Source organism: Euprymna scolopes, chromosome 33 (genome assembly GCF_053919585.1).
Source record: "Euprymna scolopes isolate OS-2025 chromosome 33, ASM5391958v1, whole genome shotgun sequence".
In the NCBI taxonomy this organism is placed as follows: domain Eukaryota; kingdom Metazoa; phylum Mollusca; class Cephalopoda; order Sepiida; family Sepiolidae; genus Euprymna; species Euprymna scolopes.
Genome location: NC_136514.1, coordinates 63,594,888 through 63,615,302, shown reverse-complemented (window position 1 = coordinate 63,615,302; position 20,415 = coordinate 63,594,888). Strand labels below are relative to the sequence as shown.

Below are 20,415 nucleotides of genomic sequence, written 5' to 3'. Positions count from 1 at the left end.
ACATCTATGCTGATGACACGACCATCTACGGCAACACATCAAAGGTTGTAAATGACAAAGTTCTCTCTGATTCTCTCTCCTCTGATCTCGAGCGCGTGGTTCAGTGGGGGAAGATGTGACTGGTTACCTTTAATGCATCCAAAACCAAACTCCTATCCTTACATCATCAACGCTCTGATCCCCATCTGGCATCAATTGTGATGGATGGCTCTCGTCTGAGTGAGGCCCCGTGTTTTGACAAGCTTCTGGGTTTGACCTTTACTCCTGATCTGAAATGGAACACGTACATCAAGTCTGTTGCCAAGGTCGCTGGAAAGATGGTGGGATCCTTCTACCGCTCCAGAAGATATCTCACTACTGATGTAATTCTCTATCTATATAAAAGCCAAGTACGTCCAAGGATGGAATACTGTTGCCATATCTGGGCAGGAGCTGCTAAAAACAGCCTATCCTGCCTTGACAGAGTACAAAATAGACTTCGTGGCTTAGTGGGGGATGCCCTTTTCTCTACCCTGCAACCTCTCTCCCACAGAAGAGACGTTGCGAGCCTATCCTTGTTTTATCGTTATTTCCATGGCAGGTGCTCGTCTGAACTCCAATCTCTGGTCCCCCCTCGCCAATCTTTCACGAAAAACACCCGTCTAGCTGAATCCACTTTGAAAAATTTCCCCCACTCTATATCTGTGCCTAAATCAAAACGCGGATTCCATGAACAAAGCTTCTTTCTTAGAACTGCACGCCTGTGGAACTCTGTTCCGTCTGCCTGCTTCCCACCGGACTACAACTTGGATGTCTTCAAGTCCAATGTTAACAAATTCCTAATGAACCGCCCCCTTAAGTAAACACTTCATCAAATCTCCACACTAACGTAATGTACTTGCAATAACCCTTATCCCTAAGTGGCTTCCGGGCCTTGATAAGTGGTGATCACTGTGTAAAAAAAAAAAAGAAAAAAAAAATGAGGGGCATGTCTAATGAGATCCTTGATGGCTTCTCAATCAGCCTTCTTATAATACCTTGTCATTTTGAGTAATGGCTCTTCAGTTTTAGATTGAGAATTTAGGGCAATTTCTACCATTATCACAGCATGATCAGCATTCCTGAATGGACTATGGGCATTCATTACACAATCATCGGGAACTGTGGTCAGAAATAGATCTAGACGTGAGGCTTGTTGATCTTGCTGGTCTGGAAAACGTGTCAGAAATATAACCGTCTGTAATAGGAAATGAGATATAGAGAAGCTATGTGTTATGCTACCAGCTGCATCTGTATAAGTAGAGAAACGAAGTCAATTACTGTGGTGGACATTAAAGTCACCAAATACCTGTACTTGCATGCTGTATCTATGCTGTCAGAGACTTGGTTGATTAGATTACAGTCCTCGGTTGAGGGAGGGCGATAAATGAAATATAAGTAGCTAACGCTATGTTCAATTCAATGTAAATTCAAGCCATTATCACTGCATGAGCAGTAAGGCCAGGCATATAAAATCAATAGTAGTCTCTTTGATATGACAGGAGTGCATTCGAAATGAATGTTTCTGATTAGAGCACAATTGAAGTATGATACTTGACTTGCGTTTTAAACTTTAATTCAAGCCATAATTTTATAAAATCAACAGTAGATTCTCTACAGTGCAATGTAGATTACAATGTATTGTGGAATAAATCAGTACAGGGAGGCATGTGAAGCTTCCTCTTGTTGCATCGCCGTAGGCCCCCTGACTAGAGTAGGCAATCAATCAATTTGATTGAAAAATAGGCGATTTCATCAATTTTCATGACAAAAAAAGATATGAGAGTGTGAAAGATTTGTTGATTGTCATTCAATTCCAGGCAACGTTGGGTCACCCTGCTAGTTTTTTTTATTTTAATGGCCCTATCATCACTATCATTAGTATTATTATTATTTTATTATTCTTATTACTATTACTACTCCTTATTTTTGTATTAATATTATTATTGCTATTATGATTATTACTATATTATTGCTATCATTGTTGTTGTTTATATTCCTGACAATATATTGCTTTGAATTTTTTATGCTTTTACCTTCATTTCCAACCATATCTTCTGCCTTTACTAGACTATAGCTCACCTGTACCTTACCTGTCCGATTATCACGTTATCATATAACACCATTTTAATACTATTCATGAACCCATTTCGCTGCTGATCTGCAAATTTTATTTTTTTGTTTCACGTTATTTTTTACTTTTACCGTCTATCTTTTATTCTTTGTTTAAATTGTATGACTCAGCATATTTCACTTTCATTAGACCCTAATTAATTAATTAATTCCCATAACATATAACACTTACTCCCAAAAGCGCATTCCATGTCTCTACTGCCCAATCCTGTTAAAGTCCCACTCTAGTATATTTCAATTGCCATAATTATCTAATAATCCCCTGGATAACCCTCTCTCTCCCCCCCTTTAATGTATACAAAATCCCCTAATATGCCTATACAAAATCCCCTAATATGCCTATACAAAATCCCCTAATATGTCTATACAAAATCCCCTAATATGTCTATACAAAATCCCCTAATATGTCTATACAAAATCCCCTAATATGCCTATACAAAATCCCCTAATATGCCTATACAAAATCCCCTAATATGCCTATACAAAATCCCCTAATATGCCTATACAAAATCCCCTAATATGTCTATACAAAATCCCCTAATATGCCTATACAAAATCCCCTAATATGCCTATACAAAATCCCCTAATATGCCTATACAAAATCCCCTAATATGCCTATTGCTAGACATTGCATCCATATTTTGTTACCTAGTACTCCCCCCCCCTCTTCTGATGAGACGCATTAAACTTCGAAATGGCTGGCATAAAGAGCTCTCATAACTCCTACACACTATATTGTATACCCTTGTTTCGAATTGATCAATATGTACCAGGGTGTATTTTTCTATTATCAATATATTTTCCTCTTGTATTGTTTCATTTATCAAGCATTGTTAAAAATAACAGAACTGCTGTTTGATTTTATCTTTTTTATTTTTTGAATATTTATGATTTTTTTGTGTAAAAATAAAAAAAACATTAATACAAGTTCCATATCTATCACTGACGTTTTTGATTCTTTATCAAATTATCATTAGGTGAAATCAGCAAATGAACAAGAAAGCTCCACGCATGCAGCACTATTACCATATCTAGGCAGGCTTATCCTGCCTTGACAGAATTTGTAGCTTAGTAGGAGATGCCCTTTTCTTCTTTGCAACCTCTTTTCCACAGAAGAAACATTGGTTCCTGTCTCTGCTTTATTGTTGTTTCCATGGCAAGTGTTCGTCTGACCTCCAATCTACGGTCCCTCCTGCAAAACTTTCACAAAAAACACTCGTCTAGCTGAAACCACTGTCAATAATTTTCCCCACTCTTTATCTCTGCGTAGACCAAAGCGTAGATTCCATGAACAAAACTTCTTTCTTAAAACTGCGCACCTGTGGAACTCTCTTCTGTTTGCCTGTTTTCCGGCTGACTGCAATTTGGTAGTCTTCAAGTCCACCGTAAACAAATTCTTGATGAACTGACCCCTTAAGTAATCCAATTTACTAAATTTCCACTACTAACGATTACTACGATATTATGTCATTGACTGCTGTACACTCAATAACCCTTATCCTTGAGTGACATCCGGGCCTTCATAAGTGGTGACTCTTATGTAAAAAACAAAACAAAAAAAAGTTGGAGAAAAAGAAGAGAATCTCAAAAGCAGTTTTGAAGAGAATGTTTGTAGATGTGAAGAGCTCGTCCTCAAGCTGGTCCATTTAACAAAAGAAAAATGGATTCTCACTAACATCGAGCATCGATTAAAAAAAAAATCTTACTAAAACTCATCCAAGTAAATAATCTGTAGGAGCCTTTTGTTGTATATTTTGCACTCTCCCTTCCTTTCAGAATCGGGCATAGCCTTTAGGTTGAGGAATGCACAATGATTTACGATTGTTTTACAACCAACCACTCGTGTTCCTCTTATTTCAGTAAATGTTTTGCAAACTTAATTTATCTGATAAAATATTCAAACTAAATTCTTTGAAATATGTGAATGAAATGTTAATGTCATTTATCATTGCAGGGTGGTAATGAATGTCGTCTACGCCGTTCCATGTTAGCACGGCAATCTGTATTTATTGAAGGTCTTGTTAGTCTTGTCAAAATGGTGGCACGTGAAGGTGGAAATCGCAAGAAAAAGGTTTGTAATAAACCCATTTTTTTCTTTAAAAATGTTTATTTAGTTTTTTAAACATTTTTCATTCTGCATTTATTGTAGGAAATCTTTTTTGTAAAACTCACTCTGTATTTCCATCTCCATTTTTTTTTCAAACTATACAGTTTGAAAAAAAATGGACACAAAAGGTTGCAATGTGGCTCAAATGATTGCATGTTTTGTGGAATGTTTTGTTATGGGTTAAAATAGTTGTTAAGGGGTCAAAATTGAAAGAATTAGAACTTATCAATCATAAGTCAATTCAAACTGGTCTTCTATGCATGCACAAATTTATATATATATATATATATATACATTTGTACGTTAATGTTAGTTTATTTTTAGCTATTTATTAGCCAACTTCTGGTAACTCACCTGGAAACATGTCAGACTGGACACTTTGAATTTTTGCTTTCAGTTTTGGTTTTGATTCTAGCTGATAGATATGACTCAAATCATATTTTTTTTTTCTTTTGAAATCAAATTTTTATTCAGCGTTTCACGTGGTAAAAATAAATGTTTTTTACTTAGCTAAAGCATAATCTAAGTAAAAATTAGTTTGTAGTGACTCATGATGAAATCCATGTCAATCCATGTCACTAAATAATTTATGTGATTAAAATAGGAATTAAACTGATAGTTAACAATTTTTGTCATTTCTATGGAAAAAGTAATAGGAGATAACTCGATTTGTGAGGTTTATTTGAATTTGAAAATCTTAACAAAAAAATACTTGTTTATTTTCAATACAAATTTAGTTTGTGTTGAAAATTTAGTCATGCAAATAATTAATAGTGAGAAAAATAAGAAAAATGATGAGTCCAGAGTTTAAATGGTTTCTTAAAAAATTTGAATAAAATTTGTGTGCTGGCGATAATACATACATGGTGATTGCCATTTCTTGACAAAAGAAAACCATCTTTCCCTTTCTTTTATGTTTGTTATTCTTTTTATATTTACATTTTTTTCATATACATACATATAAATACACACACACACATACATATAAACACACACATATTCACATATAAAAAAGTATAAAAACATGTTACTTTGTAATACAAAACTAATTTTTACTCAGTAATGTTCTTCAGTTGACATTTAGAATTCTTGACAGTATCTGTTTTGTAGCGCAAAATCAATCACTTAATTGATATATCAATCAGTGAATCTATTATGCCTTAACTCATCAGAAGAAATAGCAAAAATCAATCCATCAAAAAAAAAAAAAAAAAAATATATATATATTTATTTATTTCCCCAAAACCTCTGGCCTTGATGGAGGTAAGACTAAAACTTGCTGCTATGGTTTCAAATGATCTGAAATAACAGAAGGGGAGACTTGATTCCAAATATTTCTCATATGTTATATCTCCCCTCTTTTGGAAACAGGGTACGATTATGAATATATATACAGTATCAAATAATCTTTATACATTGTAAAATTTATTTGATGTATGAAAACCAAAGAGAGGAGAAATAACATATGAGAAATATTTAGAATTGAGTTTCCCCTTGCTGTTATTTCAGATCATTTGAAACCATATCAGCAAGTTTTAGTCTTCCCTTCATCAAGGCCAGAGGTTTTGAGGAAATGTCAGGTATTTTGTAATTCATATGCAAAACTAGGAAAACAAATGACTATTATTGAAATATTGGTAAAGGTGCAGTATCTTTCCACCCACAAAACATCCTTTAAAATTAGCACTATTACAGCTTTTCGATGGTGCTGAAAATGAAAATAACTCTTAAAATTCCAGGAAACGAGTAGTTTCCAAGATATGAAGAAATTATAGTTTTAAAAAGTGGGGGATCATTTTTCTATATTAATTTAACGTAAAATGGATATCCACTTTATAGCCATCTTTTTTGAGGGTAAGGGAGGCGTCTGTTATTTTTTTTTTAAGAGTGGTGTTTATTTGGTAATAGTGGCCTGGTAGATCAATAGAAAAACCTACCTTAAAAAAACTTGTTTTCCATAGGTTTCAGGTGTGCTGAAAACGAATATTATATTTAAATTTTCCACAAATAAGTATTTTTCCAGGTGTTGAGCAATGTAATTCTTTATGTTATAAGTGGTGGCTATTGTATACACAAGTGCGCACATACTTTTACTTAATACCTGGAAAAATAGTTACTTGCGAAAAATTTACGCACCTGAAAACTATAGAAAGTAAGTTTTTTAAGGTATGTTTTGTCTTAGTCTACCAAGCCAGAATAAATATCACAGCTAAAAAAAATAAGACCCCTCCCCCAAAGTGGCCAAAAAGTGGGTGTTCATTTTATGTTTAATTAATACAGAAAAGTGATTCCCATACTTTTTGAAACTATAACTTCTTCATTTCTTGGAAACTACTTATTTCCTGGAATTTTAAACGTTATTTTCATTTTCAGCACCCTCGAAAACGTTTAATTGTAATAATTTTAAAGGATTTTTGAGAGTGCAAAGATACTGTGCCTTTACCAAAACATTGTATGGCTGTAAAAAAGTGCCAAAAATAAGCTCTGGATGATAGATGATCCCCTTAATGTGCGACCTTAAGGGCAAATATCACATAGTTCCACTACACAATTCAAGTCATTAGCTTTCCAACGATCCTTCATTTGTTAAATTCTGATCATTAGTCGCTGAGATTTCGAACTTATAAAATTACCAAAAAAGGTAGTATATATATATATATATATATATATATATATATATATATATATATATATATATATATATATATATATATATACTCGTAGCCAAATTGACTATTTAAATGCTCATATCTTTGTTTCTATGGGATGGAATAAGAAACAATGAGATGGAGTTTCATTTTATATTAATAAACAAACTTTATTTATCATTTTCGTTATTAGTAGATGCGTACAAGAGAGAAATAGGTTAGTAGCTGAAGTGTTCTTGTGTAAAGATAGAATTAATATATTGCCGGCTTGTTGAGGAGAGAACAGCTCAGTCCACACGTGTTTATAGCTAGTAGTCGCCAAGATGAAGAAAGCTGGTTACAGGAGAAAGAAAAGAAAAGGTATTCAGCGTGTTCGCATGTTGTCATCGGTGTGTGTCGGTGTATGTTCTTTAGCATGATAAAGAATGTTCGTTTTTATACCGCACGTGGAAACAAATGGGAGTTTGTAGTACTCACGTTCTAATGCTAATGTCTGCTGCCAGCTGAAGCCAGTGAGAGAGAGAGAGAGAGAGAGAGGGTTTGTGATTTCGCCTTTTATGTACTCAGTCACGTGATTGAGAGCTGGCTTGTGATTGGACAAACCAGGAGAAAATGGATTTCAAATCTCAAATCATGAGAATTAGGTCCTACCTGTGATTGTAGCGAGTGTCGGCTGCTACAAACTACATGAAAATTTGCAGGCTTTTTTTTTTCTATTGTTAAAATTTTATGACATTTGGTAAAAAAGAACCTATATTTTCAAACCAATAAAATATGCCCAAATTTGTCTGCATTTGTATGTATAGTGTCCTGGCAAGCCAGCTTTAGTTTTGCTGCTTTAGGATGAATTTTGCTTTGTTTTTTTTTTTTTTTTGATTGTCTCCCCTGTGGTTTTGGCAGGCCACTAATATATATATATAATTGAACATTTAGGAGTTAAAATCAATTTTGCATTATGTAGTAACACAAGTACAAATGTTTTTATACTTTTTTCATCTTGTGCCATACAAACAAAAAAATTATGATTAAAAATAAAGTCATTCGAGATTTTAATCAATGAGTATTCAAACAAAGTAAAGTCTTGTAGTAAATCATAAGAATAATTTATTAAAAAAAAATGAAGTATTTATAAAAAATATTTCTTTTACAAGCTTTTTTGTAGATAATTTCTAAACTTGTCATCTCAATAAAAACAAATATTAACAACTTAAACGTTTAACACTTCTGGCATTGGAATCATAAAAATTTGTTGGTGCAACTCCATTGTTCAACATAATTAACAAAAAAAAAGTACAGAAAAATATTTATGATATACGTATCAGTCATGGATGGTGCAACAAGTCAAGAGGGTTGTAGTTTCATATGACATTGTAAACATCTTCGCTCCTGCTGCTTCTTTATATTTTCAAATTGGTGCTTCTATGGACAACTTTGTAGAAAATTTCCATTTAATGTTTTCTTGGGATATAGATACGGCATTCTTGTTGATGATTGAAACAGAACAGAAAAAACAAGTAGAGGGGAAAAATATTGATCCTTTTTCAACCTAAAACGTTTTTTTTTTTTTTTTTTTTTTTTTTTTGTAGAAAATTTTAGATGCAATATATTCTGGTGATATAAAATAGAACCCTACAATAATAATATTAATCTGTTCTGAGGTTGGGATTGTAAGATGAAATCGCTGTATGGCGGGGCCTAAGCAAAATTTTATACAGTACATATTAAAAATTAGTAACAAAATACAGTACAGTATATAATACACATGTATATAATCAAATAACATTATAAATAACACCGTAAAGTGGGGAAAATACTGTAACCAGAAGCGGGAAAAACATTGTATTCCACATTGTAACCTGAAAAAACGTATCTTGTTAATAGATAAAACAGAACAGAAAAAACAAGTAGAGAGGAAAATATTGATCCTTTTTTCAAAATCTAAAACTTCTTTCTTGTTTTAAAAAATAATTTGCTTTAATTAAAAAGAACAATAACATAAATGAGTTGTGTGCCTGACAATGCTATGACGGGTCAAAGTCTTAGCTGTGTCATACTTATGAAGTATTACTAAAATTCATGCCATGAAAACATTGATAACGCAAAAACTTTTTATCTGATGAGACAGAAATTGTTATTGTTATTGAAGAACATGAGATCCACACATTAGACTTAGAAAAATCGGAAGTCAAAATTTTGACAAAATCTCCACTTTGATTGAACTTTTCAAAAAGATATAAGACTTTATCAGCTAGAATATGGGTCGAGTAGTGAGTCTCTAATGAACAATATTGAAGTTGATACTAAAAGTGTGACTAACCTTGAACTTTGTCTCAGATATTAAATTGGTTATAAGTTAGACTATAATAAAAATATTCACCAAGTTTGGTGACAATTGGTCAAGCAATGTGCAAGCAAAGAAACTCGACCAAAAACATATCCTCCCCCTTGGTAGAAGTAATAAATAAAATATATGTTTGTCTTTTATTTTGTTATGAATTAACTTTAATTCTGTTTTGATTGTTTTGAAGATTGAAAAATTACAGAGTTTACTGCGAGATCCTCTTGACGCATTCAAATTCAATTTTGCTGATTTTGAACCCCTGCCATTGCCCTTGGATCCTGAGGTGACAGTCCGAGCAATCATACCTGAGAGAGCTACATTGTTTAAGGTTAGTCTATTTAAAGGAATTCGTTTTCCTTTTGAAATAATTCATGTACCCATCTGTTTTCTTTTTTCTTCAGCAGAACATTTTTATTTGAATTCAGATCTTTCTTGATTATTATATTCATTTGAAAAATTTTCAGGTAAACATACCTAATCATATAGAATAATTAAAAATCTTTTTTAATTAAAAACACTATTGTAAACTATATATACATGCAAAACAATATTTTTCTAAACAAGTATTAACAATTATTTTTATACTTATAGACAATAGTGTTTCATGCTTACAGTCATCATTAAAGAAAATGACTGCCAGTTGGGAATGTCACTCGAATGAAGTACATGTGTATGTTACTAAACTATATTGCAAGAAAACATTAAATGTAAATTTTTTTACAAAGACACAAAGTCAACCATGACTCTGTAGGTTAGCCTTCGACCTCTAGTTAACACCTTATATGGCCAAACATCACAAGTGTATTTGAAAAGATACAGCACAAACAGAAAGGCCCGGCATATAAAATCAACAGTAGGTTCTTTGATATGACAGAGGCACATTTGAAAGTGAATGTTTTTGTTACAAGCACAATTATACCATGATACTTGACTTTTGTATTTTAGACTTTAATTAATTAAATTCAATTATTAAAACAATTTAATAAAATCAACCGTAGGTTCTCTACAATACAATGTAGACTAGAATGTAATGTGGACTAAGTCACTTTGGGGAGACGTATGAAGCTTCCTCCTGGTGCACCATGGTGGATCCTCAACTAGAGAAGGTAATCAATTGATTCGATTGAAAAATAGGCGATTTCACTGATTTTGATGACAATAAAATATGAAAGTGTGAAACATTCATTGATCCTCATTCAATCTAGGGCAACATCGGGTTTCTCTGCTGGTATATATATATATATATATATATATATATATATATATATAGGACGTTGTCCGGACATACAATACGCTTAAACGTGATATTTTAATTTATGTAGATGGCGTATGTATTATAGAATCAATGCTCTATTGATTATTATATCTTTGCCTGATGGACTAATTCACAAAAGAAATAAAAAATATGATGATAAGATCGTTCATCAAATTCCGTCTGTGTTTGTTTATAATATCATGTCAGCTGATATTTGGGCTTGATGATGAATGCCTTGGAAAAGTCACTTTTGATTAATGTTTAGTTTTAAAATATGCAAATGAAGAAATGATTTGCAGCGATTTTAAATGGTACCTCTTCTTTTATCATAAATTGAACTCATTAATAAGAAAAAATTCAAATAAAATGGTGAAGTGCACCTGGGATTGAACAGGGGATCATTCGATCTGTAGTTGAATGTTTTACCACTAAGCTATATCTCCAGATCATAATAAATCTGTTTTTTGAGAAAAAAATGATTTGGTGAAATTTTATTATCTTCCTTGCCGGTAAAATATTCCCTTGTAAAAATTATTTTTATCTATAAAAGAGAACGACTATTTTTAAGATCAGATTTTTTTATTTTCGATAAATATTGGGTGAATTTCTGTATAAAACATATCTAAGAACACTACCAGACATATAAATTGGCTTCGTGTGAAATTTGCAAAAGATAGGCTCAGCTGTTTCAGAACCTATGAGGAAGGAAGTCACACACATACACACACACAATGACTTTTATATAATAGTATATATATATATATATATATATATATATATATGGTCATTTTGAAATACACTATTTGTTGCTATCAATCTATTCCTTGATGTCTTGATTTTGTTATAACAATATACATCTGCATATATATGTATGTATGCATGTGATTTTTTTATTTTCTTTATGTAAATATAATTATATCTTGCTAGGATGCGCAGACTGTTTTGATCATTATTGATCTCATCAGGCAAGAAACAATTGAAAATTAAAAAAGTTTAAGAACTTAAAAAAGTTCTTAAACTTTTAGAGGAGAAAAGTATTTTACCATGTCTAGCATGCAATTTGCTCTATCAATGACCCTTATTGGAATTCAATGATTCTAATCTTTTGAATATTTTTCAACCTGGGGTAAATATATATATATATATATATATATATATATATATATATATATATATATATATATATATATATATATATATATATATATAGACCTTAATACATTAAGAAAATGGGGGTTTTACAAATAGACTCAGCTCAGTTTATAACAAAAATAAAAACTTTAATATTTAAAAATTAGTGCATGAAACGAATAACTCAGCAATTTATTCAGTGAATAAATAGATGAAGATTTTAATAGTTGGAACATGAAAACTTTTATCAAAATGACTGGATTGAGGATTAAATAAAGAAAAACAACTTTTAAAATTATATAAAATAATGAGGATAATTAGTTTACTATTTCTTTTTATTTCAGAGTGCCTTAATGCCTTGTCGTCTCTCTTTCCGTACCAGTGATGATAGTGAATATGTGACTATCTTCAAACATGGAGATGATCCCAGACAAGATCAGCTTATTCTTCAAATCATATCACTCATGGATAAGGTAAGTATTTTGTTTACTCCCACTCAGAGATGCCGATAACTATGCATAGGAGACATAAAAATCTAAAAGGTACAGTAAAATCGTATAACAATATTTGTGCTCCAGGCAATGCTGGTGAACCTTGCTAGTGTTGTTTACAGCTAGGGTCACCAAGTTCAGTGGATAGTGTTATAAACAAAACTGTTTGAAGATATTTTTTAGAATCTGGAAATCAAACATCTTTCTGATCTGAAACAGAAAGAAAAAAGACAGAAAGGTTAGTAAGGGGGGTTAGGGTTAAGTAAGCTGCAGAAATCTTAAAATAAAGAAAAAAGACAGAAAGGTTAGTAAGGGGGGTTAGGGTTAAGTAAACTGCAGAAATCTTAAAATAAAGAAAAGTAAAATGCAAGTTAGTGATTTGCTTCTGCTCACCAAAGGAATCCATGTTATTCTGAGATAGCCACCTGGACTTTGGATCACCATTACTAATTAAAATCATTCAGAACTAAACAACCAATCGAAAACATTTTAAATAATTAGTACAATTTAAAATTTTCCTTCTCCAACTCAATATTGTAACATTTATTCAAATAATTACTCTTTAAGAAAAGGATCACCTGTCGATTTGTTAATTATTTTTGTGCTTGAAAATATTTGCATCTGTTTAATGACCAATGTCGGATGATTATCTTCTTCATCTTGACAATGTGGATAGAGCTGTGATCATCAAACCAGGACCCCTCGACATGTACAGTCTTTATCTGAGCAATAACCTTTCTGTGAGCAGAATACTAAGTAACCTTATGAAAACTCGCAATGGCCAACTTTGTTGACGTCATGAGGAGTTGAGGATCATTTTCAGAGGTGATGTTGGCAAAATAATTAATAAAAGTTTGTGATTGATGACCATGGGAACCATACATATTGACCAATCTGCTTCTTAATAAATTTTCTCATAAAAATGATGTATTGCTGTGATACTTTCGACTCCCTCCCCCCAAAGTGTTAGGAAGTGATTAAAAAAAAAGAAAACTATAACAAAAAGAAGAAATAGTTGATCAACAAAACAAAAATATAAGGTTAGGAGAAAAACAACAGGATGGAAGTGTTTGCACACAAAGGCCAACTAAAATAGGATCATTAATCAAGGTGTGGTGGTGACTGAGACAAAAGAGCAGACATAGAGGTCAATATATTTAGAGTTAATTTACAAATAGTTTAGGAATGAGAGTGAGTTTTATGGACAGTCTTGATAATAGTTTACAGTTAGGTACAGTTGCGGCTCGTAGCAAGTTGAGAAGGAACTGATGTCAATTGATGACAAAAAGGCCTCAACAGACAACTAAGATGTGAATGTTAGCATTCAAAGAGTTGATGGTATCACACACACACCCAGAGCACAGTGGATATCTGCAGTCTCAAAGTTTGTGTTTTGACTTATTTTTTTTTTATTCTTGTGAACCTATACTCGCCTCCTCAGCAGTTGCCAAGGTTTCCAAGTTCAATAAGATACAAAGTTCCATCAATCGAAACATTTTGCAAATAGCACTCAAAATGAGAAGAGTAGTCTGAATTAGCCAAATCATATGAAATGGAGGCTTGTTTGGAATTGTAACAGTGACTCATAGAATTTTGTAGGGACCATGAAATTTTAGAGGAAATCATTGTAACAAAAATCTGTGCTTCCTGAAACTTGCTAAATCAAAAAAAAACTATTACTGCTGCTGCTAGTTGTACTGTAGTTCTATTGTGTTACATTGTGCACAGGTTTTCGATTTGAGAATTTCTGAAAAAGAATCACACATATAAGTAGATAACTTTTTTGCAACTCCATTGTGAGTTCTTTTTGGTCCTCAAAATAAAAGCCACCTCATAAGAGCTTTTAGAGTGATGACAAATCAACTGATGGCAGTTGAAGATTGTCAACATTGTTTTCAGTTGTTCTCTTTTATTGAACACTTTTAGTTTTAAAGTTTAAAATAATATTGTTTATATTGATGGAAAGAGTAAAATTGATTCAATTTTTCTTTAATGTTTCTTAATGTCTCTGTGAGCACTTAAAGCAAGAATGACTCTTTTATTTTAACATTGCCATCTAACTGACATGGGTAAATTAGATGAAAAATTAATATCTCTTTATTTCTACAGTATTTATAATGATAATATAGAAACAAAAACAATTATTTTTATGCAAGAAGAATCTGTATAATAAAATGAAAATATCATATTCCAAAAATCATATAAATGGATCAAGTAGTTGTAGTTTTATAAAGAAAATCATTTTTAAGCGATTAATGGGAATTCATTACAACATAAATGTAGTAAATATAAATTATTGTTGAGTTATCTCCCTTTGTTTCTTGACATTTTTTTTCAAAATGGCAGGTACATGAATATACAGATAAAATTTAAACCTCACTATTCAACATGTACGTCGCTATAGAACATATTCATATGCACACACAACATAACAGACCCCTTTTTGGTGCCATATATAACATACTTCTTTTTAGAGCCCTCAATCTCACCCCTTCACTGTTGAGGTCCTTAAATGCCAGAAAGAAAGCTTTCTACTCTAATAGTTTCTTCCCTCAAACAACTAGACTTTGGAATTCCCTTCCTGCTACCTGCTTTCCTGGCTCTACTGATTTGCAGAAGTTTAAATGTAATGTAAACCAACATCTTGTCAATCTTTCCTTGGCATCGTCTCAGGTGTTGATGTGTCTTGTTAGGGGTGAATGTGAGTAAAAAAAAATAGAAGTAAAAGCTTTATTCTTCAACTCGATTATCTTTTGCTTTTATGAGATTACATATTGCCGGTTGGTTTGACAGTTTTTTTTTTTTTACATGGAGGTCACCACTTATCAAGGCCCAGAAGCCACTCGGGATAAGGGTTATTACGTGTACAGTAATCAATGGGATAGTGTTGTAGTATTCCTTAGTATTGGAGATTTGATAAAGTGTCATTACTTAAGGGGGCAGTTCATCAGGAATTTGTTTATGTTGGACTTGAAGACATCCAAGTTGAAGTGAGGTTGGAAACAGGCAAGTGGTAGAGAGTTCCACAGGCGTGCAGTTCTAAGAAAGAAGCTTTGTTCATGGAATCTACGTTTTGATTTAGGCACAGATAAAGAGTGGGGAAAATTATTGACAGTGGTTTCAGCTAGATGGGTGTTTATCGTGAAAGATTGATGAGAGGGGGACCAGAGATTGGAGCTCAGACGAGCACTTGCCATGGAAATAACGATAAAACAAAAATAGGCTCGCAACATCTCTTCTGTGGGAGAAAGGTTGCAGGGAAGAGAGAAGGGCATCCCCCACTAAGCCACGAGGTCTATTTTGTACTTCGTCAAGGCAGGATAGGCTGTTTTTAGCAGCTCCTGCCCAGATGTGGCAGCAGTACTCCATCCTTGGACATACTTGGCTTTTATATAGATAGAGAATTGCATCACTAGTGAGATGTAGAAGGATCCCACCATTTTCCCAGCGACCTTGACAACAGACTTGATGTACGTGTTCCATTTCAGATCAGGATTAAAGGTCAAACCCAGAAGCTTATCAAAACATGGGGCCTCCCCTAGACGAGAGCCATCCACTTCAGTTGACGCCAGATGGGGATCAGTGCGTTGATGATGTAAAGATAGGAGTTTGGTTTTAGATGCATTAAAAGTAACCAGCCACTGTACCACACGCTCAAGATCAGAGGAGAGAGAATCAGAGAGAACTTTGTCATTTACAGCCTTTGATGTGTTGCCATAGATGGTCGTGTCATCAGCATAGATGTCAATGAATGATTTAAGTATGTGTTTTGGGAGATCATTGATATAGATCAGGAAGAGAGTTTGGCCCTGGATGGACCCATGAGGGACTCCAGCATTAATACTGTGGGCCTCTGATTTCTGCCCATCAACCACTACTCTTATGAGCCTATCAGAGAGAAATGATTTAATGATTGAGAAAACATTTCCAGTAATACCATAGCTGGAAATCTTGTGAAGTAGGCCTTTATGCCATACCTTATCGAAGGCCTTTGATATGTCCAGAGCAATTGCACTAGAGAGGAAGCCTTTGTCGAGAGATTCGCTAATCCTATGAGATATAACCATTAGCACATCTGCTGTAGATCTAGCAGAACGGAAACCATATTGCGTGTCACTAAGAAGGTTGTTTCTGCTGAAGTGGTTGACTACTTCTCTATTTAATATGGATTCTAGCAACTTACCCATGACACTCAGGAGACTTATTGGTCTGTACTGAGAGGGAGATGACTTTTCACCTGAATTCTTAAATACAAGGCATACTGATGAGGTTTTCTAGGTTGTTGGAAAGCACTTCTTCTTAAGGCAACGCTTAAACAGTTTTGTAAGTATGGGGGCAAGTTCTGGTTGGAGCTTTTTCAGCTCTATAACTGGAATGCCGTCAGGCCCAGTTGCTTTACTGGAATCAAGGTTCTTGATTAGCTTGGCGACCTCACGCACAGATATTTGTATGTTGCATAGCGTGTTGTCTGTTATAGGAGGAAATACGAGGAGTTGATGGCCTTCGTCGAATAGGATAGAATTAGCTGCAAAATTCTTGGCAAATAGTTTGACCTTGTCTGATGCTGATGAGATGACCTCTGGTCCATTGATAATGGTTGGGATAGAAAACACCCTTCTGTTTTTTTGTTTTTAACTTTAACATTTTTTTCCTTTGTAATTAAAAAATTATGAAACAACTTTGTGTGGGTTCTTGCATTACCATAGCTTTTATAATTAGACATTAAATTCATATTTTCTTATATAGTATTATTCAAATATTTAAAAAATTAAAATTCAATAACGTAAATTAAAAGAAAAGTTTAATTAGAGTAGAAACTAAACCTTAAGTTTACTTTTGACACTTGTATAACTCTTGCTTCCCTTATTTTTTACTTTAGTCTTCACATTCCATGAGTGATATTTCTGAAAAAGGAGGAAAAATTGCTATTTTCTCAGTTTGAATCTATACATCTAATACTTATCATTGGCTAGTTTTTACTTTTAAGAATATCTTTTGGCTCCTTACATTTAGTAGCTTTATGCCTGGTCTGGAGCGATTTCCATAAAAAACAACTTCTTTTTCTTTCTGACTATACACAAACATAATATCACTTAGTATTTTTAGCAATATTAATTAACCAGTTTTAACTTTAACTTTATTTTTGTGCTTTTATTGCAGTTGTTGAAACGTGAAAACTTGGATTTAAAACTAACTCCTTATAAAGTCCTCGCCACAAGTAATAAAAATGGTAAGCACTAAACTATGTCATAAAAACGTCATGAACAATTAGTTGTTTATTAGTTGTTTATTAAACAAGATATTTTTTAAAAACTTGCTTCAAAAACATTGTGTGATAGATCAACATTGTTTTTGAAATAGAAAATTGATATTAGAATTTCATTCATTATACCAAATTTGTTATTTCATTCATTATACCAAATTTGTTAAATATGTTTTATAATTATGACAAAGTTGCATGTTGTTCACTAAACAAGCATTTTCTTTCAGATAGCAGGTGGAATATGTTCATATAAAATAGAGATTAGAATCATTTTACTCTAAAAACTTTATTTTATTGACTTACAAATGAGTTTCATCTATTTTTTTCTATACTAACGAGTTTCGTCTTTCTTTTTCCTATATATTTGTTGCGGGGCTGGTCATCTGGGGACAATCGACCCAACAACTAACAAGGTAGACATGGGCAAAAAGTAAAGAGCAAAATAGACAAAAAAGGCAGAGATTATTTGGTTAAATTATTTCGCCTTTTATTTGCAAAGGAAGTGAAAAATTGTATGATGCTGGTCGCCTTTTTTTAATTTTTTTTATTTTTTATTACATTTTCACCCCAAACAAGGCAAATTGCCACTTTGGTGTAGGGGGCTACTATCAGGGGCAACAACTACTGGGGTACTATGTAGGGATTTGGGCAGCAAGGTGTTGGTTCACGTTACACTTGAACTTCTGCACGTCAGTACTGTTGGGGAAGCAGGGACCTGGAATGGAATTCCAGAGTCTAGCGGTTCTGGGGAAGAAACTATTGGAGTAAAAAGATCTTTTACATCTAGGGATCTCTACAGTGTGGGGGTGGGATTTAGCAGCCTGTCGGGTTTGTCGAGGGTGCTCACGTCGTGGGGGCACAAGTGATTGCAGTTCGTCAGAGCATTCACCACTAAAATACTTGTAGAAAAGGCAGAGGGATGCAACATTTCGTCGATGGGACAGAGGCTGAAGCTTAGATGCCAGTTCAGGGCCTATCAGGTTTGCGACTCTCTTTTGAACCTTGTCAAGGAGCGAGAGACTAGTAGCAGATGCACCAGCCCAGATGTGGCAGCAATACTCCATACATGGGCGAATGGTGGCCTTATAGAGGTACAGGATACTTTCGGGTGTTAGTAGTTTTCTAGCACGGTAGAGAGAGCCCACCTTTCTTGCAGCGGCCCTGGCAATGCCTTCAATGTAATTGTTCCAACGAGGTGTAAGAGAGGTTGCAGGCTGGAGGAACAAGGTGCAGGCGAAATTGCAGGAAAGCTGCTGGAGCGAGCTGGAGGCACCAAGGGCCGGAAGGCTGTGGGAATTCTTACTTCCAAGTCTAGATGCCTGACTGGGCCGAAACGAGCTGTATTCATTTAGCCAGTGTGATGTTAGTGGTGTCGCTCCCAATAAGACAAACAACTCTAATTAATTTCAGAACGAAATTTATGCAATCAAAAGTAGATTGGGAGTTTGTTGATTCCATTTAAATTAATTTTGTCTAAAAAGTAAAAATGTCAATTGCCTGTTTTGTTTGATATATTTAAATTCCGATGTGCGTAGCAAAGTCGATAATAAAAAGAAAGGGAAGGTGAATGTATTCACTGAACCTGGATATTGTTCATACGTTAGCTTGTGTTAGTCAATCGCGTCCTTTGTTTAAGGTAAGGGAAGGTGAAGATACCAACAGCGGGGGTGAAGAAAGAAAATATGGAGGCGGTGATTTTGAAACCACGACATATTAACGAGTTTCATCTATCTTTTTTTTCTATGTACAAACGAGTCAGCACTTATTAATGCCACTCAGGTTAATCATTTCTCAAGAGAACAGTGAAATAACAACGTAAGAATTGGTAACAATGGTTGAGACTAGTCAGAAATTAAATTATTTAAGAGAACGATTCTTCAAGAATATAATGTTGAACTTGAAAATAACCAAGCTATAGTCAACTGGGAAGCAACCCTGTGGTATCATGTACCACAGACAGAATCTCTAACCTGCTCTATCATACTAACTTAAAAACTTTATTTTATAAACTATCTGTGGAGCCATTTCCTTATCTGTCTTTCTCCAGAGAATCTTTATCCAGATCATAAATTATAATTGTTTCTTACATTCACATCAAACTACAACTGTCTATATCATTTCAACTCCTTCTCTGTCTAGTCACATGACTAAACCAACCAATGATACTTTTATCTTGTATATAGGATCATAATTAACCTCAGAGTCAAACTTTGTCAATCATGTAAATGTATTTTTGTGATTGTTTTTTTTTTTTCAGGTTTTGTCCAGTATGTTGATTCTGTACCTGTAGCTGAGGTTCTAGATGCTGAAGGAAGTATACAGAACTACTTTCGTAAACATGCTCCAGCAGAGGGAGCTGCTTATGGTATACAGCAGGAAGTCATGGACAATTATGTAAAAAGCTGTGGTAAGTCATAAAGGGGTTGTATCATCAAAATTGTAAGGATAGAATTGGTAAATAAATGGTAATGCTTGAGTCCCTCAAGGGTCCATCCTGGGCCCAATTCTCTTCCTGATCTACATTAATGATCTTCCTAATCACATCCTTACATCATTCGTAGACATTTTTGCTGATGACACTACTATCTATGGTAGCACATCTAAGACAGTAAACGACCAAGTTCTCTCCGATTCTCTTTCCTCTGATCTTGATCACGTTGTAACAATGGGGAATGGAGTGGCTGGTTACTTTTAATGCATCTAAAACCAAGATTCTATCTTTACATCATCAATGTTCTGATCCCCATCTGGCATCAATTAATATGAATGGCTCTCGTCTTGGGGAGTCCTAAAGTTTTGACAAGCTTCTGGGCTTGACCTTTAGTGGAATATATGTGTATATATATGTATATATATATGCATATATATATGTGTATATGCATATATATATGTGTATATACATATGTATATATGTGTATATACATATGTATATATGTGTATATACATATGTATATATGTGAATATACATATGTATATATGTGTATATACACATATATATGTGTATATACATATGTATATATGTAAATAT

General features: G+C 33.6%; 1 protein-coding gene across 1 annotated transcript in view; it reads left to right on the top strand.

The window, feature by feature from the left end:
- Positions 1-20,415, top strand: part of LOC145258266 (phosphatidylinositol 3-kinase catalytic subunit type 3-like) — a 166,137-nt gene that overhangs the window by 130,359 nt on the left and 15,363 nt on the right. The window contains exons 14-18 of the mRNA XM_080116253.1: positions 4,106-4,222; positions 9,435-9,575; positions 11,978-12,106; positions 17,285-17,354; positions 19,645-19,794. Coding sequence (XP_079972379.1) covers positions 4,106-4,222; positions 9,435-9,575; positions 11,978-12,106; positions 17,285-17,354; positions 19,645-19,794 — 607 coding nt within the window. The remainder of the gene's footprint in view (positions 1-4,105; positions 4,223-9,434; positions 9,576-11,977; positions 12,107-17,284; positions 17,355-19,644; positions 19,795-20,415) is intronic.